General features: G+C 36.8%; 1 protein-coding gene and 1 pseudogene across 12 annotated transcripts in view; both read right to left on the minus strand.

Moving 5' to 3' along the window:
• The window catches only part of LOC131786177 (uncharacterized), a 62,699-nt gene continuing 39,788 nt past the window's right edge, over positions 1-22,911 (minus strand). Inside the window, exons 1-10 of one of the 12 annotated variants that reach the window (XM_066171693.1) lie at positions 6,695-6,736; positions 6,462-6,531; positions 6,323-6,369; positions 5,827-5,968; positions 5,512-5,628; positions 4,713-5,279; positions 3,794-3,965; positions 3,229-3,643; positions 2,910-2,967; positions 1,983-2,821 (exon numbers count right to left, since the gene is read on the minus strand). In XM_066171693.1, the coding sequence (XP_066027790.1) occupies positions 4,840-5,279; positions 5,512-5,605 (534 nt within the window). In that variant the 5' untranslated portion in view covers positions 5,606-5,628; positions 5,827-5,968; positions 6,323-6,369; positions 6,462-6,531; positions 6,695-6,736 and the 3' untranslated portion in view covers positions 1,983-2,821; positions 2,910-2,967; positions 3,229-3,643; positions 3,794-3,965; positions 4,713-4,839. Of the gene's footprint in view, positions 1,943-1,974; positions 2,822-2,909; positions 2,968-3,228; positions 3,644-3,793; positions 3,966-4,712; positions 5,629-5,826; positions 5,969-6,297; positions 6,370-6,461; positions 6,742-22,911 lie in introns of those variants that run through there. The other 11 variants (XM_066171691.1, XR_010718643.1, XR_010718642.1 and 8 more) reach the window with 11 other exon arrangements.
• On the minus strand, positions 11,381-15,528 carry LOC136283221 (nucleotide-binding oligomerization domain-containing protein 1-like; annotated as a pseudogene).

Genomic DNA, 22,911 nt, shown 5'->3' on the forward strand with positions numbered 1-22,911 from the left:
ATTTTAATTGAACTAGGAAGAAATAAACAAGTTTGCAAAATATTCTTTCGCAAAAAATAGAAATGCCACACAGAAAAGTTAAAAAGTCTTCACTTTAATAAGCTTTAAGCAAAAAACATTTCGTGTGTTTTTGAAGAGATGTACCTGTATTAAAAGGAAATGTAACTACCGTCGAATTTCTCTATCAAAATCAGAAACACATGGCTCTTTTTTAGCGCCTCATAGAAAATGAAAATGGTCATAAAAATATAATACAAAATTTTTGTCTTGAAAATGCGGAAAAAATTCCTAAAAAAAAAAAAAAAAAAAAACACACACACACACAGAACTCTTGGTCATCAAGAAAACGCCAAAAAAAAATGTGTCCTAAACTAACTTTCTGTAGCTAATTTGCATAATTTATTAACCGCAAGAAAGCTCTCCATCCTTGTCTGTTCTTCAGCACACCTATATCTCAAATACAACGGCGTAAACGTGATATAATACTTATTTCTGATGTACAAACCAACCTCTCATCATTTATTATTTGATTTTAAGGTGGTTCTCAGCCCCGATATTAATAAACTGTCGGACCGTGTTTTATCGAGATTAAAACACTTGAGCGAAATAAACAACTTTATTTATCAAAACAAACTGGATTCCGTTAGCGCATTGTGTTCAAAGAAAATGGCTCTTGAAATTTTACGTAATGTATTCAAGAAAGGATACAACAATTGAGTTTCCACATTCTTAAAAACACTTCTTTGAATGGCTAAATGTTGTTACGGAAACTGTTTGTGACGTGTATCGTAAAAACACGATCGGCTGCAGTTAATTTGAATATAGGAATTAAAAAGTATTTTCATTTCGTTAAAAAAAGGCCAAAATGATGATTAACATCGATCTTGATACTCCTTCACATAATTGTTCCTGCACCTTTGAGCCTTTTAGTTTAAAGTTTCATAACTCGGTCAAAATTTTACAGAATGCAATCGTTTCACCTTTGAAGTATTGAAATAAAGTCATTCTTAAATATGTAAAATAATCAGCTTTCTAGATTGGGAAATAAGGATTTGGAAGCGCTCGATATTTATAGCTTAATTATAGGGGCCACAGAAGACAAATTGAGCAGTTTTGGGTGACCTTTAAAATTGTCTCGTAAAAAATAAAAAGAATGAAATTGATCAAAATAAATGCGATATTTGTACATGGGATAATATTGTTGACTTCCAGTGAAAAACTTGGGGAAAGCGTGACGCTTTCATGAAGTTTAAAATCATTCGCTTTTTTTCTCGAGACATAAGCTTGGGAGGCCTCTGCTGTGATTGATTACATCGGCGTTGGGGATATTTAGGGTCCATCTTGTTCCCGCTAAGGATGTTCTAGTGGTTATATTTATTACCAAATACTCTGTCGAAGGAATAGACAGTGGTGAAGGAAACAGTCGAGATCGGCGGCAAGAAATCGAGGTGAGAACTTAGCTAAAGCCCTCGCAAACGACCGACAGCGAACACGTGGTTTTGAAAAGCAAAGTTATTTACCTCCAGTAGCCTTTTTTGCGTTTGACATCGCGTGTATTATTTAAGTTGTATTCAAAAACTCGTATCTGAGACCAGAATATTCCATAATTTTCGCTAAGGGCACCCTTTAAACGATGAATTTGATGCAAAAGCGAACGTGACGCGTAATCCGATCAGCTGATTAGTTGTCATAGAGGAGTGTATTTTTTGATTATGTGCGATGCAACGGCGATTTTGAGTATGCTTTTTGTCTTTGTTAACTTCAATTAACAAACGGAACGAAAAAATTGTCGTTTTTATATTTTTAACGAAGGAGAAGATGTTGAAGATGGAAAAGTCTGCAGCTTCTAGTAGTAACCGGTCAAGTCGCTCGAAAGTCATCTCTCCTAAAGTCTGTAGCCTGGAACCTGAGTTGTGTCGCCCAAAATTTTATTCATGTCGCCCTAAATAAAAAGACAAGTCGTCTAAAGAAACAAATACTTAAAAGATCAGACTTACACAGTGTAAATAGGCTATATAGGTGAGAAATCTTTATCATGCACTAAAGTGCTGTTTGTTTGCGAGAACATCGTAAAGATGATGATCAGAATAGGGATATGTTTAAGAGACAACTTTAGAAGCGTTATTCGTTTCTAAAAACAAAATGATCAGTTGTTTGTTTGTTGTGTACTCATTTCGTACTCACAGACGCTTCATAAACTTGAGAAACTTTACCACTCAAGCGGTGTTAGTTTCTAACAACGCCATGAAGACTGATTTGTACACAAAAATCGATCACATGGTCAGAATTGAAATATATTTGAATAATGACTCTAAAAGCATTGCACTATCTGTTGGGTATTCACTCATTTCATACCCACCAACCTTTTGTAAACTTAAGAAACTTTATGACTAAAGTGATGACTAAAGGCCCTTTACTTTTTTGTTAGTTTTAAACAGCCTGCATGTTGTGTACCATGATAGCCGAAAATCGCGAAACTAAACTAAACTAAGGCCGTGCGAGCATATTATTTTTGCGTTATGCGGAATAATGGCATTTAAACAATCATATTTTAAAGAACACTGAAAAAACGAAATTACGTCGCAAAGCAACTTGTCCCTGTACACAATCAGTAATTGTCGATGTCCTACAAGCGATTCTAAGTATGGCAATTCTTTTTGTTCAGACATTTTTAAATCTTCAGATGGAATTACCGCGTGTCCTCCGAGGGGTCCAGTTGCTACCAACCTCATCAAGTCTCGGTGCGACAAAAGACGATGTTTGGTGTTCAGTGCCAACCTTAATGTATACTTTTGTTAATTAGGAGTTCTGTTGTTAATGTCTGAAAATGAAAGAAAGCAATACAAACTTTAACCCGTAATTTAGATTTGATAAAATCTTTATAATAAGTGTATCGTTAACGTACAAACCTTCAAATATGCCTTCGCAAGAAACCGTAGAATGCTACCTTGGTTTGAGTACACCGATCTACAAATATAATAGATAAAATGAACAGAACGCTACATTTAAAAACATTATAAACGAGCCAAAACAAAAAAGCAGCAGAGAAAGTACAGTGGAATCAAGATTTTTTCCAACTTTTAAGATAAACAAAACTTTGTTCAAATAATAAGGTAGCTTTAGGAATCGGGGTAAAGTTACAGTGTTTGACTGAGGGAAGGGAAACAGCATTTCAAGGGTTCTAGTTATCAGGAGGTTCGAACAGTAGGGATTCCACTGTACACTCACATGTGGTAACTCCGATATGGGTGGGGCAACGTCCAGCCACAATCCACTATGGTGGAATCCTTGGCCTCTTCGAAAGAAATGCCCAAACAAACGCAGTGGTAGCACTCAAAGCAGGTAAGGCACTGCACCATCTCATGGCGACTTGAATGTTGGGTGTTAAATCCTTGCCAAAACACGCACAAGAAAGTATCTAATGCATCACGCTTCCACGGCAGAAGGGGGCATATATGATTGAAGGTGTTTCCTTGTCCTGTAAGTGGCAGCCAGATGATGTGAAAAGGCCCCTCTTCACTGTCTGGCTGGAAGCAACAAGGAGGACTTTGTTTTGTGTTGTACAATACAGCCCCAGACAGTTCGCAGTGCTGTTGTCTTGGTTTCTTCAAAAAGCCGGCAGCAAAGGTTACCTGCAAGAGTTCTTAAAAAAAACTGCGGATGTCAGTATTGTAATGCCAACTTGCCTGGAGAAACGAGCTGATAACTGGTTGTAATGAGATGATAAAGATGTGGAATTGACTCAAAAGAATGTGAGCCAGTCCTTAAAACGAACAAGTCACAAGTTAGTTACCAATATCAGTAAAATTCTGTAAGGCATTGACATTGAAGACTTGGCTTTGGACACTTTTTGCGACAATTTCCTAAATGGACTTGTCTTTAATTTCCTGAAACTCGTTTGGTGAAAGGCTCACACTGGCTGCCCACTGCAAAGCATTGCCTCTATCAGTAAAATACCACGCATTCTGTAAAAAGAAATATGACAGAAGCACAAAGTAACTCCTTTCAAAGTTATATTGCGAATGGAGTATAATTTTTCGAAATGCAGTTTAGTTGCTTTTAAAGAGAGGGTTATAAGTAACTACAGGAACAGTTAACATGACACTGAGATGACTACTATTCCTACAATTTTAGCCAGTATGGTATTGTAAATAATCATGCAATTCAGCCTTATTAGGCTGCCATGGGATTTTTAATAAAGCTATCTATCCATCTACTACAAATATTAGTTTATTGGACAGTTGTCAAATATGATTGAAAACCATGTGTACAAAAAATCATTGTGTAATTATCAAAAGTGATCAAAGGATTTTGGATTTTGCAAGAAGTCAATGAAACAAATGAAGTTGATGAAAAGAAATGAATTGACATGAATGGCAGTTAGTGTTTAGAGGATAATGAAAAAAACCACAACCTTATATATTGCTTGCTAAGTAATCTGAGAATATCAAAGTAGCAAATTTCTCTAACAGCTGGATTAAAATATTTCTGTATAACAAGCAACCACATAAACAAGCACCTAAAGAAAGAACTAATAAATTAATTTTTAAAGATTAATTTAAGATTGATTTATCATGCCTCAGTCTCAGCTTTGAAAAGGAGATCCAGAGGTAAATCTCTGTTAAAGTTCACTTTAAACATAAAACAAGGATGTTAAAATTGTACACTAATAAGCTTAGCAAACATAACAAAAAATAACTGATTGTTCTTACTGCATCAACAATGTGGTTATAGTGAGCGAGACCATACATTGCTTACGTCTTCATTCAGTTTTCCTAGAATACGCAGCATCTTTGATGTTTGGATCTGACTCAGTTCACTGCAGGTTTGCAGTACAGATTACCACATATTACCACAGTAAACTGATTCACTCCCAAATTTCCTCTCAACAATGTCCTCAAATACAAGAGAAGGTTGAATGTGACCTTCAGGAGTTGCAAAGGGAGGATCAGAAATGGAAGTGGTGACAGCAGGTGTTGATGAAGGAGCTGGAGGGCGAATGGGGCTTGCAAAAACTTCAGGGGCAGATGAGGGAGGATCCGAAATAAAAGCAGAAGCTGGTGTTGATGATACAGGAATGGGAATCACAGGACTGTGAGCAGAACCATCTACTGTGATGTCAACCTCTTGAGGGTGCTGTTGTTGATTCCAATTTATGTATAAATGCATTATTGAAATTAAGTTGTCCAGATGTGGTCGCTGGCTGCTTTGTGAGCTCAACTTCTTCAGGCCACCAAACTGGTCTGCATGCTTCCTTCCCCATCCAGGCTTAGATCTCCCTACATGAAAATACACGATATAAATTCTGCAAATCTACAGGAAAATTGACAGTGGGTGCTTAAATTTTTACAGTTAACAACTGCATTACTATGCAATTTAGCACTTTAAAGAAACAAAATCGTGGGTTAGAATAGACAAATTCTATAGCCTTTTAAGTATATCAGCCCCAAAACTGTTTGCATTTGTGAAAAACGAACCATTTATCCAGTTTGCTTTCTTAAATTTCTTTACTATCCTTTTTGACTTCCCTAACAACCATTCTCCTCAGATCTACCACTCTAAATTGCACAGGGTCTTCTGGTGGTACGTTATCATCAGCTGCCATTTCTTGAGCTTGAACTTGTTGCACTATAGGAAATAAACATTCAAACTGTACTCTACTGTAAATTAAAATCTGGAAGCAGAAAGGTGGGTACTTATAACAGATGCAAAACAAAATGATGTTAAAATCCACTCAGAATTTAATGAATTAAACTAGTTAAAATAAGTATTACTTGTATAGAGAAGTGAATGAGAAATCAGAAAAATGTTCCATATATTCCATACCTTATATATACTGTGGGCTGTAAATAACATCAATCAGTGCCTTAAACTGTCAGAGCATTAAACCTGTTGCAATCCAGAACTGGCCTTTCCAAAATACAAAGCAGAGTGCTGACAGCTTAGTCCTAGCATACCATTCTTGCATCTAAAAGCAAAATGAGAGAAATAAAGCAAAAAGAGAGAAATAAAGTAAAAAAATAGAGGAAGAAAGCCAAGCAGACAGACAGAAAGGAAGGAAGGAAGGAAGGAAGGAAGGTAGGGCTAGTTTAGAATAAAAAAAATCCTGAAGTACTGCATTGCTAGGGATGTAGATACAAACAATTTCAACCCCGATATCATGAGCTTAAAAAACAGTTTCTATTTAAAGCCTTTTTAAAATTACATTGGGAAATTCAAATAAATAAATATAAAATATATATATATATATATATATATATATATATATATAATAAAAAAAAGGAAACACTGAAATACTTTTGTTTGCATAGACTTCATGTACCGTCTATCCATCTGGTTACGCTTTTTTGAGTCTGTCTCAAACGCCACCTGCAAGAAAATAGAAAATGAAAATCTCATATACAACAGCTTGCAACCTGAACAATGAAATCATGCTCCCACACGTGAAATATAAAACTTACAAAAAAATGAATCTCTTTTTCTTGCACGACCAGCAATAGCTGGGGGATCCTCCTCGTGACTTTGGGCTTCCTAAAAAAAATAAGGAATATCGAAAATAGATCGGTGTGAATTAAAAAAATTAAATACAAAAATACCACACGATCACGATTCTCCGGGAAAGTCTGATATGCTCGTTGTAACAAAAGAAAAGAGCTACGGAAGAATGAATGTCAGCGCCGAGAAATATACTTACTCTTTTTTACAAAATGTGATAAAATTAAAACGCATTCTTTCCGCCATAATGATGGGTCTCTGTAATAGGTGGTGTATGTATCATGAAGTGTACCAGCAGCTGGTGGTTATTTTCGTCCCAAAGCCCCTCACGGTTTCAAAATGGCGAATTATCGTGGGACACTCGTTAAATCATATCTCTTGTGACTCGTCTTGGTTCAGCCCTGACACTGGCCATCACTCTTCGGAATCATGTATTTCAGGGTGTCACCTCTGTATTGTTATCGATTTGAACGTGAAAGCTGCCTCATCAAACGTTCTCACAGTTGTACGTTTTACTCCCCTTAACTATACAACAGATGCACGTGAAGTCATAGACTGGCTTTTATTTTGTATTAGTAAACTCCAAGGAACAAGCGGAACGCAAACATCGTCATGTTGATATTTTAGGGAAGGAGAAGGTGGTGACGACGAGGAGCTGCCGGAGGAAGAGTCTGCAGCTTTTAGTGAGTGAAATATTTTCATCTGGTACAAATTCAACATAGCAACCTTGATTTTTGAATGCATATCCACAAGAATGATCAAAGTTAACTCTATTTTTCGCAGTAGATCAGTATGTTCGTGTTGAACGTGATAATTTTACTCCATTTGTATGATAGTTTTGTTTGAATGTGTAGTTGTTGACCCACCCCCCCCCCCCACGTTTCCCTCAGCTTCTGCTGCTCCCAGTTCTGCTTCCCCTGTAGTTAGTAGCTTTAGACGTTTCAAAGAGCATTAGGCTAATTTTTCAGATGATGAAGCTGTTAACAGGCCTGTAAATTATTCTTTTCATGATTTCCCAATGACATTGTGAGACAGTTTTTGAGAATTATGAGTCACCTGTGAATACCAAAGTGAAACCAGCCCCCTGTTCCTCTTCCTAACCAACCTCCTCCCCAAGTTGGTGGAGTTTAGGAGTATTTCAGTTTTCCAGTTTTCTCTGGGAAATAGATATGCTTGGTGGTATGTCTACAGAAAGGCAGGGAATCTTTAAGAGTTAAGTCTTACCATAGTGTCAGAAGTACATTCATGCAAATGATGATTCCAATTGCTGCACAGTGTGTCATACTAAGGAGTGTTGTTATGATAGTTAAATATTTAGCATACTATTTTACCCACTGCTTGATTTTAACCATAGGTAGTGGTTTAAGATTTTTTGTTTCCTTAAAGAAAAATACCAAAGAAGAATAAAGAATGAGAAAAAAACAAATTGAAAATGTGAAGAAAGGAAATACAGAATACCATAGTTGCCACTTTATAGCATTTATCTTTGTTAGCCATGAGGTATGATAGTTGTGTTTTAATTCTTAATTTGTCGGACGGGCCTCCCATTAAATTGTAGGGATAGTGAAAGGCAAAATTATTCACTTGGTAAAACTTCAAGTACTGTCCCTGAGCTGAAACACCCCTTATTTTTGTCCAAAAATACTCTTTCACTGTTGATATTAGTTACTGACAAGGGCATACTTAAAACATAGACATGCTATGCATGCAAGAGTATTTTTTTTTTTTTGATGGGTGGGTCAAAATGGGAAACTAAGCAACTGATTTTTGCATTTTTGTAAAAGAAAAAGAGTATTTACCTATGAAAGATTCTGATGAAGATATTGTTAAATGGAGAGCAAAGTTAGCAAAAATGAACAACATTAGTGCAGAAAAGTGGCGAGAAAAGTATCATATTTCAAAGCATAACAACATGGGCTCTTTATTTGGTAATTGCCTATCTGTACTTTGCCCCATTTGTGTGGAATACATGATAAGATGCAGGCTGTCTAGAAGGAATTGACATGTGATGGGATGAAGTCCTAGGCAGCTAAAAGTGAATTTGATTGGTAAATCATATCTTAGCACATGAGAACTGCATGGTAAATTGACTAACAGTAGCATTTAGTTGCATGTGAAATTTTTTCAGTGGAGTGGGATTATGTTGTAAAATTTAGGTTGTTTACTGGAAAATGGCATATTATCTGAGAAAGTCTAGTTCATAGCAACAAGTTAACATGTAATTGTATCAGGAAAATACCTTTTAAACACAAGATGACTAACAGAAGCATGGAGAACTTTTAAAAGCAAAAAAAAAAACAGATAGTCCATATCACAGTTGACGCAGAAAGTAAATATAACTTTGTGATTTTTTCAGCTTTTGCAAAAAGAGCAATCAAAAGGCAAAAACTAGATTATTGATCAAATCTGCTTTATGCAAATGTTTTGCACAATTTTTACCCCAGTCAGCAAAACACAAGCCCTTCCAAAACAAAAGTTCTAGTGATAATTTCATGAAAGGCCTTGAGCCAATGGCATGTGCATTGTAAGTGAAGGAGTGTTACACAAAACATGTTTTAACTTCTAAATGGTAGAAAAAAATTCCCTGATCACCTTTCTAACCTCCTACAGGTCATAGCAATGAAGTTCTTAGAAGAAATTAACTATTACACTAGGTAGATGAGCTCATAATTCTTTGTTAATGCTATTCTTGGTGTTTATCAATGTTAGTTTGATTCCATTGCAACATATGACAGTACCCTAATTTTATGATGTGATTGGCATGAGTGACAATACTGTGACACTTTGATTGGTGCAAGCATACCTCATTGCTGTGATCTGATTAGTGTGAGATACATACCCTAATGCAGAAGTCAGATTATGCAAGATACATACTCTAATGTGCCCATCCAAGATAAATACCATTTGATATGCCAACATAGGGTCATATATTTAATATTTTTGCTAATAACTCAAAAATCATTAAAAAATTAATCTTTACTCTTTTTCAGGAAATGTGAATTTTCAGGAAATTCTGATCTGTCCGAGTCAGAGCATCTGCTGTATTTATCACTCTTCAGGGGAACAAGCCCCTAAAACTCAGTGCTACAGTTCAGGCTTAGTAAAACACATGCATGCATCATATCTGTTGACATGGTTCAAACAAGAGGTAAAGAAAACTTGTGAATTGTGTGTGATATCAAGATAAAGTGATATCAAGAAAAAGGGCAAACCATATATGCTGAGCTAATTGTTATTTCTAAGCCCTTTTCTATTGAGTTGTATTGGTTCAGTTGATCTTCATTTTACCAGGGTCAACATTTTTGTTTTCATTGTCACCTTGTAACCTTTGCCATACCCCTCCCCCCCTGGTCCTCTATTTTTCCCCCCTCCCTCTTTTTGAACTTTTGTCTCTCTCTTCCATGATTCTGTTGGGAAATTGGGCAAAACAAAAGTGTTTGATATTAAGGATTTTTCTTTACTGAATGAAGTAGAGGAAGCAAGACAGTGGGCTACAAAGAAAATTGAATTTTTTCAGAACCAAAGTTAAAACCATATCCTTGTACTATTTTCAGATTTTCACATTTCTAGACTACCAACTTAAGATACATCCAACTAAGCTAAAGAATTATTGGTATATTTCCAGAATTCCACATTTCCAGACTACTGAGATAAATGTAAGTTAAAGACTAATTTGTATATTTCTAGATGTACCAAGTTAATATGCTTGTGAGTAAGCTAACTGACATATCACATATTTTTACACATTTTTCTCTAAGGTGATGAATTTGATGTACAGCACATTCCATTGTGATGACATGTTCTGTGCTCTTCTACCCCAAGTTAAAGCCCAATTTGTTTCTATTGAGACACAGAACTCCTAACAATAATTGCAGATGTGCACATCTTAACCCTTTACTTCCTGGAAGTGATTAACATGTAGCTTCTCCTTGTTGTATCCATAAGGTAATGAGAATACCTTCAAGTTTTTATCTTGATCTAACCTCAAATTCTTGTAATTAATTTACAATGAAATGTATAGCAGCTGAAGGGGAGAAGTAGCAATCAGTCCTTGGAAGTTAATGGGTTATAAGCTTCAGAGAACAGAAAGCATTATGGTTATTAATGTTTTGAATACTAAAGATTAAAATTGTCAGTAGCTGACAGATTCACATGTTCATGTAAATAGGGTATTGAATATTTGTTAACTTGTGAAAGAAACTTGATTAAAAATAGGGTCAAGCAATTTTTCATTGTGTGTTAACCCTTTAAGCCTTCACTCCCATGAGTGACCAAGACAGAATTTCTCCTTACAATATCAATACAATATCAAGCAGACAAGTGATGGGATTCGAGAATATATCAGCTAGGGGAGGGGATTATTAGTTGATCCAATACCGAATTCTCCAAACTAAACATGCATATTATGAAAAACTAAACATGATTGTGTATGATGAAAATTTGGACCAGAATTTTCAATATCTGGTTGGGCATTTAGTTGAGGTAATAAGCTATTTTCATTTCATTTTTTAAAGATGTTTTATTGCTGGTTTAAGACAGGGTGTGGAATTTTGGTCTAGGTTTAAAATAGGGTTGGAATAGTTTTGTATTTCAACCTAAGGTAGGGCAATAGTTGATTTAAAGAAGGGTGCTCTCTCTGCTGAAGAGAAGGCACTACTGGAAAAAGCCTCTATTTTAGCTGATCATGTTTCTCAGATAAATTATTTATAGTTTCGTGTGATATTGAGAAGGCTTTACCAACCCCCCCTTCCCCCACCCCACCCTCATCGCCTTCCTTTGTCCAATTATTTTTTTGTTTCGAAACTTATTGTAAAGCTCTTTACTCTGTCTGATATGTCTAACCATAGGGGCTGAATTGACAGCAACACAAAGAGTAAATCTGCTTACATGATTTATTCAACAATCATCTGATAAACTTAGGAGTTCTGCTTTTATCTACAAATACTAGTCAGTGAAATCTCAACTTTCAGAGTTTTTCATTTTATCATGATAATAGTAACAGGCAAAAAATATGTGCAAAAACACTCCAATATTTAAAGCTACTGCATACACCTTAAAAAAATTGTGTAACGTAATAAATGTCCCACACCACTAACCTACAATAAAGTCTTTTGTCTTTGAAAAGTAATGGGTTTCCTTATTTACAATTTGTTTACAATTTCATCAGCAGACAGTATGAAACTACTCGAACCGGATCGCTTTGATCGAAAAGAAAAACAAACAAAAAAAAAAACAACCCTAGGAAGCGATCTGTATCGTATTTACTCATCTGATCCGCCTATAATCTCTAAAAGAACTTCGATAAACTAAACAGAAAACTATTTCATGTGACAGACATAAATGATTAAATCATACAAAAGCATACAGTAAATTTAGGATCGAAATAGACCAATCATAAAATGATAAAGTTTCCTGAGAGGTCCGAGGTTTGTTTGTTTTCTATGCAGTAAGTTTTGTATTTTAACTTCAATGTTATTGGTTCGTTTACAAAAAAAGACACTTTGACATCCTTTGTTCTCAATAAACATGTTCATTGGTTCATTTTTCTTCATTTCGATCCGGTTCAAATAATCTCTCTGCTCTGAGCGCTTCACAAACTTTGTTTTCTTTCGTTCATTCACGATTTAAGTGGTTGTGTTGTAATTGTCACTGAGCTGGTTACCTCACATATTGAATTGTAAGTGATTATTTAACTTGTTTTCCACATTTAGCAATTATTTGTGAATTGGCGGTGTTAGATAAAAAGGCGACAGTTAGACTGACTATTGCTAAGTAAATTCTCTGCGTGTTGTTTACCTGCTTCTGTGATGTTATTGTATGTGAGGATTAACGTGCGTAGCTGACAGTTGTTGTTGTTGATGGCTTCAGCCAAGTGCTGTGCTCCAATGTCTGAGATGTTATTTGCTGAGAGTTCTAACGTGCGTAGCTGACAGTTGTTGTTGTTGATGGCTTCAGCCAAGTGCTGTGCTCCAATGTCTGAGATGTTATTTCTGTAGAGGTTTAACGTGCGTAGCTGACAGTTGTTGTTGTTGATGGCTTCAGCTAAATACTTTGCTCCTTCGTCTGTCAATTGATTTCCTATGAGGTCTAACCAGCTCAGTTGAGATTTACTACATTTTAACAACTTACAAATTTCAAAACAACCTAATGGACCAAAGTTATTGCCGGCCAATTCTAAATATGAAATTTGTTGAACATTCTTAATTACAGTAACTACTGAAGCACAATCAACAGGTGTGAGTTGACAAAAATTAAAATTTACAAAATTAAAGTTAATTTGTTGTAGTTTTTTCTGAACTATTTCCTCCATCGCACCACTTTCGTTAATGCATTTAAATAATGTCACTGCTAAATGTTTTTTGTCTTCAGTCGGCCAACAAGTTACTTTCCTTGGCTCCATATCCTCTGTCCACTCTTCGTTGAACCACACGCTTTCTTTCTCTTCAGTTTCCACAGGAAGAAGGTCTGTGATGATTTCGCTCGGTAGGTTTTCTTTCTCGTTCATTAGTCCTGCTAGAAACTGAAAAACCAGCTGCCATTTGCCGTCCGCGATGTTCGTAGAAACAAAGTTCCTCAGTTCTGTTTCATTCATGTTTGCTAGGTGCCTCGCAGCGAAAAACTCTTGCATTGTTAAATGAATGAAACAGAATTTTTCCTCGCGTTCAAACGTGTCAGGCCGACGGTCGGGTAAGCGGTGAAAAAGAGCGTTGTCTTCCATTCCGCGTACTTCGTGTCCTTCAAAGACCAGCCTTCCTTCTTTAATTCCTTGAAATGCCATTTTTTCAAGTTTCGAGAATTTCTTTTCCACTTCAGGGGGTAACTTGTCTGATTCCAAGAATTTACTATCGAAATTCTTGCCGCGGAATTCTTCGTTGTGTCTGAAGTAAAAAATTTTCACCGCTTTCTTGTAAATAACTGTTAGATTCGTTGGTAGGCTAAGACTCTTGGAACCATAGAACTTCACCATTTGAAAGAGAGTTGAGCAAATGATGAAGCAATTCGCAGGAATGTAGCATAGAGAGAGAATGTTCCTGTTGCCGCCGATGTGTCGCCATATTGTCTCTCCCGCATCCTTGTCTTCTTCAGCACTGAATTTGGTTACGTATTCTTTGACTTGTTCGGACGAGAAGCCGAGGATCTCGAATATTTTGTCGAAAGAAACACGTTCGATGCATGGCAAAGCTGTGGGTCTTGTGGTTGTTAAAACGGCAGCTCCGTTGAGAAGTTTCCCAGTCGCAAGTTTCTCGTACAAGGCGTATAGGGGCATCTTCTCGTCTGCGCGGTTTCTGAATTTAGGCTCGAAATTTTCGTCGCCGATTTTTGAATTATGTTTAAATTCATCGATTCCATCGAAAATAATGAGAACTCTTTGGGGGTTATCAAGGACGTATTTCCAGACTTCATCATCCATGTGATCTGAGGGGGAATGTTCTGACAATGTGAGCAGTTCCCTCAGGCTAAGGTCGGCTTTCGCGTTGAATGCTCTGAATTTGATGAAGAAAGTAGCATCAAAATGGATTTTGGAATCAGGTGATTTATGGAATACTTTGTTAAATGCCCAGTCTCTGAGAAGTTTGGTACAGCATAGTGTCTTACCGATTCCGGGACGACCAACGATCAAAACGTTTTTGTTTTTGTGGTTAAGAATGTCCTCCGGCCCTCTTGGTGTTGTGTTTTCCTCACCAGATCTGGTGTAGACTTCCAGTTTCTCCAGTCTGTCTCCAGTAAAGTCATAATTAGCCATGTCTGGAACAACGACAAGTTTTGTGTAAATCTGATCCAGAGTCAAATGTTTAACTCGGTGTCCTTCGCCTGGAGTACTTGAAAAAGGCGACCGGAGTTGGGGAGTTTGATTGGTCTCCTCTTTAATAATTTCTTTTGTATTCTCGATGAATTCCTGAAGCGGTGGTTTTTGGAGTTGTTGAGGCTTGCTTGGCAGATGTGGGATGTTCGTTTCATGTTCTTTACTTTCCTCTTCCTGGTGCAGTTCTTGTGGGACGTTCGTTTCTTGCACTGTTCTTTCTTCTTGCTGCGGAGGTTCAGGTCTCAACACAGTCGATGTGGTAGCATTTTGCGAGTCAGCATGGAAGGGATTCAGGTGAGCCTTTAGAAACTTGGAATTTTTCATGAAACTATCCTCTTTCCAGGCTCGTAGCAAAATATAGGCGGTTTCTAACAGAATGCCAAAGAGAAAAATTCCATTAATGACAAGAACAGCGCGCATCCAGGAGTTTTTCTTAGTTGCTCGTTGATTATGACAATCGTGCCAGACGCCAGTAAAATTCATTGGCTGAATCCCTCCAGAGGTTAGATAACAAGGGAAGTTGGGGGGAAGTCCAGAGGATAGAGAAACTGTTTTTGTAGAACCATGAAGAGAACTCCTAAAACAATCCTTGCGAAAAGTTGACAGCAGTAAGCGATAAACAGCTTTTTACTAGAAAGTGCGTTTCCTTGGTCGCCCAACTGCCCCTCGAGATCACCGTTACGAGCGCTTGGCGACAGTTGATTGATTGTGAGGCTCGCTATTTGGGAGTAAATAGCACAGACAGTTCCGATGAGGAAGAAATTCATGATCACGAAGGCATAGATAGGAACATCGTGTTTGTTATACCGCTTCTCGTATAACTCGAAACATCTTCCACGGACAAGGTCGATGTTTTCACTCTTCGCCCCGCCACAGCGGAAATCATACCTGGATTCGCTGTTTTCTGCGTCTGCAAAAATGCCAAGGAAGATTACACCGATCAGGATCCAAATAACAACTACAGCGTGGCTAACTGTGTTAAACGTTTTTGGTTTAAGTAATTCCTTGAGATTATCCATTGTTAGCGTTTGTATTCTCACTGTTTTCAATCAGATGAAAATCGCATTATGTCGTAAGTTGAAATAATGAAAGTATGGTGACTTCCGGTCAGTCATTGCTACAGATTTCACAGTTTCTCTCTATGGTAAGAGCTACAATTTTAATTCTTGGCAAAGTTACAGCTGTCATCTAGCCAATGGTTTGTTTTCGCCTGCCATCTTTTCTCGACTACTCAGGAAGCTGATATGGGAAACGGAGAGAGTAAACTCCCTCAACATATCTCTACTTAAGTGCAGAAATGCACGCGGTGACCGAAATGGCAGATTTGACGAAACTTTGTCAAACAGAGTGGTTGTTCATGGATTTGGCGATTTTGACGAATTGTAGTCAAATTCGTCAGAGCGATTTTGACGAATTTTCGCCGTTTTTGTTACTGCACGCATTTTTTAGACTTCTTTCAGAAACTGAAATGGACACGTGCTAAAAGTGTCATTAATCAGAAATTATTTTGATAGAGGCTTTAAAATGACAATCACAAGTATGGCAAAGGCTTTTGGTTTCTAAGGCAAATTGCACGCTTAGTAGTGTAACCAGAAGAGATGTGACTCGTCGCTGCACAATCTCCTTCACCTTCCCCCTCTACCTAAGCCAAAGTAATTTTCTAACTAATTACGAGCGCCTCTAAACACGCCTTGGTTGTTCGACTTTCATTTTTCTCACCAGTTTTCAAGATCGTTTTTTTCGATTGACTTGTGCGACTGCCAACTGTGATACAAAAGTGAAGACATAGGAGACATACCCGTATGAAAATGAAACCACGGATCATTTCCAGCGTCAAAGGTTCTCTATTGTACTGCTTTTTAGAGATTTACATTGATGCTAGATACTAGTTGAGCACCGTCGGACCATCTAACCTGAGGACCTACTTAAATTTGGCCGTTCCCTCTTCCTTCATGCGGCTACGCAGCTCAGTTATAGTCTCGGAAGGCACGGGCTTGAAACCCCTCCGATTTTGAACCTTCTCAGGATTTCAGGCTTCTTTTTGGCAATCACAACTGCAACTTATCTGAGAAGATCCGTTCTTCCACCTTACTCAGTGGTACTTTATGTAGCGAGAACTTTTATGATTTTGGTGAGACGGTATTTTGCGAGGTTATATTTTTGCGATCTCAAAACAAGGCCGGCAGATACAAAAGAAGGGAATTAAAATTCGCGATTCAAGCGTTTCAAATTCATTTTAATTTCCAAAATGTCGTAACTTTTGACGACTGGACGAATGATATTCGAAGGAGTTTGACCAATCTAGCCGATTCAGATGAAGATGATAGCGAGAATCTCTACTCCATATGCGAAAACCTTTGCAAATTAAAGACAACACTTCGCAACAGAAGGTACAAAATAAACTGAATTACCAGTAAGACCAGTTAATAAAATTTTTATGTATTTGCCGATACACATCTTGTATATGTTGTTTTTTTCACATTTCAGATCATTTTTTCTGTTATTTGAATGTTCTATAGGGAATTAAATTTCGCGAGAATTTTCATCCGCTGGACAATGATTTAACCTTTTTTCTGCAGTTGCGAAAAAGGCGAATTTAAACACTAATAATGTGTACCACCCACAAGCCAAAATATCGTAGATCTCATTTATTGAAGTTAACAATAACGCTATACACGTCGGTCTTACAAATCGGAATATTAACGCGCATCGAGTAATTCTTTTAATAAAAACAGCATTTTCCTTAAATTTTCTTTTAGTTTAAGGTGGCTGAAAACAGTTTTCCGAAACACCTACTGACTGTCTTGGAAGCGTTCAAAAACCAACACTTCCTCTTCGGTCTCCTCGCTGAGGTTGAACCAATTTCATACTTGTTGACTAAAGGATGGAAATAGTGTGCGTGACTTGGCAATCGCTATTATTATGCTAATGTTATTATACAATTTTTAGGGACTGTATCGGAAATTCCTCGATCGGTATCCTCGCAACTTCAAGATTTTCTTTTTCGCGATAACGCGCCACTGTTGGGAAAATTTTAACGACTTAAATCTAACCGTTTCAACGTTATGATGCTGCTAAGTTTACATTTGACTGATTTGAATCAACGTAAAGAAATCGAAAGATTACGTTTTGTTTTTCGTTGGACAAATTTTCAACATGTTCTCCTGTTTGTTGCCAATTGGCGACTTGTCGAAATTTCAGTCACCAAATGTTCTCTCCCAATGGCGACCAAAATGGTTGGGACTTGGGGAGCTGCGCTAGAGCCTGAAAGATGCTATATTATAAAATGATATGGACAGTTGGCAATCCTCGTAGCTTTATTTAGGTTTGTTTCTGGCAAGAATGTGAAAGGTGGAGTACGTTTTCAGGGAGATTTGTTTTCAAATTAAAATAATTGAAATAAAAGTATTAGATCCCAAGTTTTGTCTGCATTCATAATTAATAGAGCTAAGCATTTGGTGTCATAAACAAACCACATTACCACAGTTTGAAATGAAAAACAAAACAAAACAGTTTTGGAAGTGCTTTTTTTTCCACTTGACACCTTGTTTTTCTCTGAAGTCTCTAAAATGCTTTATTTGCGTCAACTACAACTTCGAAAGTTTTTATTTTTGCTTCCTTTGAGTTTTATTTTGGCTTTTTCGAAAGAGGAGAATAAATGAAACCTGAAGCGGACCTTTTGATTTGCTAATCAGACTAAGAGACAAATTGACAGTGGTCGTAATTAAAATATTTGGGAGGCATTTTTAAAGGTGACATGCACACCCTTAAACCTGTTAAACCGCTGAGGAAGGGGGGCATCGGGGTCTATTAGCAGCCGCAATCATCCAAAACCACACTACCGCAAAAAAATTGGATCAAAACCGAAAACCGCATGCAAAACAGTCTTAAAAATTTCAACATCCTTGTGATCAAATCCCTGATCGATCTGATGCAGTGGTGACAAGTGGAGCATACAGAGCTTTTTGGGGCTATTCGAGATCAGTGGAGACGCATAATTGCTGCTCAGATCGCAGAGAAACGGGACCCAAATAGGAAAAACCGAAGTTTTCTGGCACAAAGATCGAAAAGCCAATCTTAAAAATAGCCAAAACCGCAAAACCGAAAATCCCAATACCCCACCTGAAAGTGACTAGGATCTAATTTCTCCTCACAATAATACACCTGAATCAAACATTGAGGTCACAAGAATACAGGGAATTATCACCAAATAAATCAGCTCTTGTTTGTTAAACAAATTCTCCTTACCAGCCCCTCAGGAAATGTATGGCAAAAAGTTTGGAGAATATGTATACTGATGTTAGGGTGTAAAAAGGTAAACATAAATGATAGGATATATCAAACCTCAACATTTCACCATTCAAAATGACAAAAATTAGTTGATGGGACTTCAAACAAAAAGGCAGAGACCACTCTGTTTTTATTTTTTTAAATCAATATCAATCTAATGGAGGATACCACTTAGTCTGGTCAAAATCAACTAAATAATGATTCAATACTAGCTAGTCTGTACAATTTTTCATAACTGAGCATTGTAATATTAATATAATCATGTTAAACTTTGACTTTTTGACCATAGTATTCATACAGTCAACTCTTCATTAAACATTGATGTCCTTCCTTCCATTCAGTTGTCATAGGGGAAATTTTATTTACAAATTTCATTATTTTTTTTTAACAATGATTTACTGATATGTTTTCTTTCCTTAAGTTATTCAGTGCAAGATTCTATTCTCTGTTCTAAACGATGCTGTTATTATCATGGGGATAATTTTAAATTCCTTATGAATAAAAAATATGTTAATTGTACAGTTCAGTTTTCTTACATTACATGACAGTTAGTAATATTGTCAGTGTGAACATTAATTCCTGATTGATGCAAATTACTACAAAACTAAACATAAATTGGAAATAATGTTTTACTCCTTTTGTGTTTGTGGTAAGATTAAATCTAGAGTGAATATTCAAATTGGTTTCTTCGATGAAATGAGAATTTGTTTGCTTATTTTTGAGGAATGAAACATTTTGATGTGAAGTGACCTCAAATATTTGTTAAGGTGGAACAAAGTGATTTTGTTATCACAGTTGTGTCTGTCTACTTGGTCTACTTGAATCAAAATTGCGTTTAAGCCTGTCAGGATCTCTGGATGCCATATTAGAAAAATCTCTGAACACATCATTGAACGTAACATCACCTGAAACAAAAAAAATGACAGCAGTTAGTCCTTTAATCCATGACAGTGACAAGGTTCTGATTTCTCTTTACAATCTATCCCTTATATCAAATGATCAAGTCACGAGAATGAAGGAAATGATCAACAACTAACAAAGCTCTTCATGGTTTAACAAATTCTCCTTGTTAGACCCTTGGAAATGTATAGAGAACAGTATGGAGAATATGCATAATGATGCTGGGGTGTAAAGGGTTCACCTTTACACCCTTTGGAGTGATTAATGAGTAATTTCCCTCTGCAACTACTTATAATCATGGATAAGTAGAGTGCATTTGATTTATGATATCATAATATTTTTCATCATACTGCTTGCCCAGAAATATCCAGGGATAGGGGACTTTCATTGTAGACAAACATGATGGACAATACAGTGGTTAGATTACATTGCTTACCACTCCTTAAATTCACTGATAATTAAAACAACAACAACAACAACAACAACAAACAAAACAAATCGGAAAAAAATAGATGGAGCACTCTTAAAAAGATCTTACCCTGGGCAATCTCATTATCTTCTCTCATTTCTTCATTCAGTCTCAACCTATAAACAATTTCATTTTTCACCGTCTGGTAAATGTTGACAAGTTAGAAATGGACCAAAAGCAGCTATATGTTTACCGTTATAGATACCAAAATAACCTGACATCCAAAAACAAGGTGTAGATATAAAATTTACAATTCCTAACAATGATTCTTTCACAAAAGAAGACAATGACTAAAGACTGCTGTGTGTGAATTCCAATTCCAATTTTTGGGATTCTTTCATTCAACTCTTGAAGGATAAATAAAAAAACCAATTCCTAGGGACAGAATCATAATCAGGCAATATCCACTGTTATATTGCATTTGTATACTTACAGAATAACAATATCTGCATTTGTTTGTTTTAGTGCAATTGTAAGAGGGTCCTGAAATTAACAAAAGAAATTGATCCAGAAACTTTCATGAGCACTGTTTTTACCGCCACTTGTGACCTTTCATGTAACATCTACTGCTTCCTCTGTTTTCCAGGGGAACACAGATTAATTTGGAAGGAAAGACTGGCAGTTCATGCGGGAAGTTGTCTCCAAGGGCTTTTTTCATGCATCGCTACATTATGTTCACACTCACTTTTCCATTCTCATCAACATCATGCTGGTTACCTCCTCGCTTCAGGAACAAGAGGATAGGACTGAAAATAAAGGAGCAGTATTAATATAAGTGATGACAGATGATGCCACAGCTGGGTGAACTGTTTTAAGCCCTGGCCACACCACTGTGTTGTGTTCTGGAGATAGACACTATGCTAAGGAAAGAACTGGTTGCTAAGAGCTACAGGAACTAGGTTTAAGTACACACAGTTATGGAACTTTTACTGGAACATGTGGTTGTAAGTCTTAAACTTACCAATATTCATATGTATTGATAATAACAACTTGAAGCAAGAAAGAAAAAGAAATAAAATGCTTTGCCTTACAGAAACAAGCAAGGTTCTTAATAGACTCACAAAGACTGCAGGAAATAGTGAAGGTCAGAACAAAAATTGTTCTAACAAAATAGTCACAGGCCACAAATGATTGTGTTTTCCAATATTCTAGGTGAGAGAAGCCTACAGGAACTAGGTTTAAATACACACAGTTATGGAACTTTTACTGAAACGTGGTTGTAAGTTTTAACCTTATCAATATTCATATACTGATAATAACAACTTGAAGCAAGAAAGAAAAAGAAGTAAAATTCTTTGCCTTACAGACACAAGCAAGGTTCTCAATACACTCACAATGACTGCAGAAAACAGTGATGGTAAGAGAGAAAATGGTTTTAATAGAATGTTCTTTTTGATCAACTCACCCTGTCTGCCCAAGAAGTGCTGCATGATGAAGTGCACCTCTTCCCCTCTTGTCTTTCTGGTTTATTTTAGCTCCATTTTGTAAAAAAGGAACTCACAAGCTGGTAATGATCCCTTGAGGAAGAAAAATAATAATTTCATTACATGATGACCCTTCCATGAAGGAATTGCAAGTACTCAGCATAGCAGAAAGTCAACAGAAAGAGTCAAACCTACCCCTAAGACAGACTGGTGAAGTGCTGTTTTTTGTCCATCTTCCTCATTTACCCAGTTCACTTTGGCACCTGAAAATTTTCCATAAACACTTTCATGACTTGTACATTTTTGAGGAAAGTGGAAAGTTACACACAGTTTGTGTGATTACTGTAAGTATCACTTTCCAGAAATGTATGTGCAGCCATTAAATAAACAATAAGTGCAGCATGTTCTTGTCTACCTTCTGCAAGTGATGCAGCCATAAGAGGAAGACTCTTCCATTCTGCTGCTTTGAAAAGTAACTGCAACAAAAACCCACAATTAAAACAAGCCACAAGCAATGTCATGTACCATTAAACTGTTGACCCCTGAGAGTGACCAGCATCTACTTTTTTCTTACAGTATCACCCATGAATCACACATTAACATCACAAGAATAAAGGACATGATCACCAACTAAAGAGGCACTGAATTGTTAAACAAATTCTCCTTGTCATCATATCACTAAATGTATAGAGAACAGTATGGAGAATATGCATGCTGATGTTTGAGTGTAAAGGGTCAATAATCACCACTAAGTACCAACTTCATAAATCTCAGGACATTACAAAAGAGCATATGATATAACAAATAAATAAATAGATAGTGCAGACCTCTTTATTTGGTAATTTAAGGTGCATACCCTACTGGGATGAACTCTTTTCAACACAGCAATTGCTTTCTCCTTGTCCTCCTTCAGTCTTTTCTCCAGGTCACCATCCCCATTATTCTGCGCTCCTTCACAAATGGTTGCCTCGTGAGTCAGACCATCTTCACTTCTGGTTGAATCAAATGAACCTCCCCTATCTCTACCCTTGTCAGAAGACATAGCTACTCTGATGGAGGCTGCTCGTCACCTCTCACTATCTCACCATGATGTTGATGGTGCACTAGTTCCTGGTCTGTCCTCATCATGTGAGTCACTGCTAGCAGTCTCATCACTGAGAAAATTTGAAGCAACATGTTCTAACATTTCAGAGTCTTCACTTGCTACATCTGTGAGAGTATTTCAGCAGGGGCACTCATTCAGTTGTCCATCTTTGACTTTGACTTCATGGCAAGTTTCCTTTGGAAAAGTTTACTTTTTCAGAGTCTGTTCTCTCAAAGGCCAAATGTGTGCGCCTTTCCTCATGGTGAACTTTCAATCTTGCAAGATTTCTAATGATCTCTTTGTCCAAAGTTTGACAGTTTTTTAGAAAGGTTTCCAGGGAAACAAACTTGTGCTGTACATATTTTAACTTGATCCAAGTCTCTCTTTCACCCCTTCAACAAAAATAATTTAATAATTATTTTTCAAAAAATGTTATAAACTATAA

The sequence above is a fragment of the Pocillopora verrucosa genome, chromosome 9 (assembly GCF_036669915.1).
Source record: "Pocillopora verrucosa isolate sample1 chromosome 9, ASM3666991v2, whole genome shotgun sequence".
Classification (NCBI taxonomy): Eukaryota; Metazoa; Cnidaria; class Anthozoa; order Scleractinia; family Pocilloporidae; genus Pocillopora; species Pocillopora verrucosa.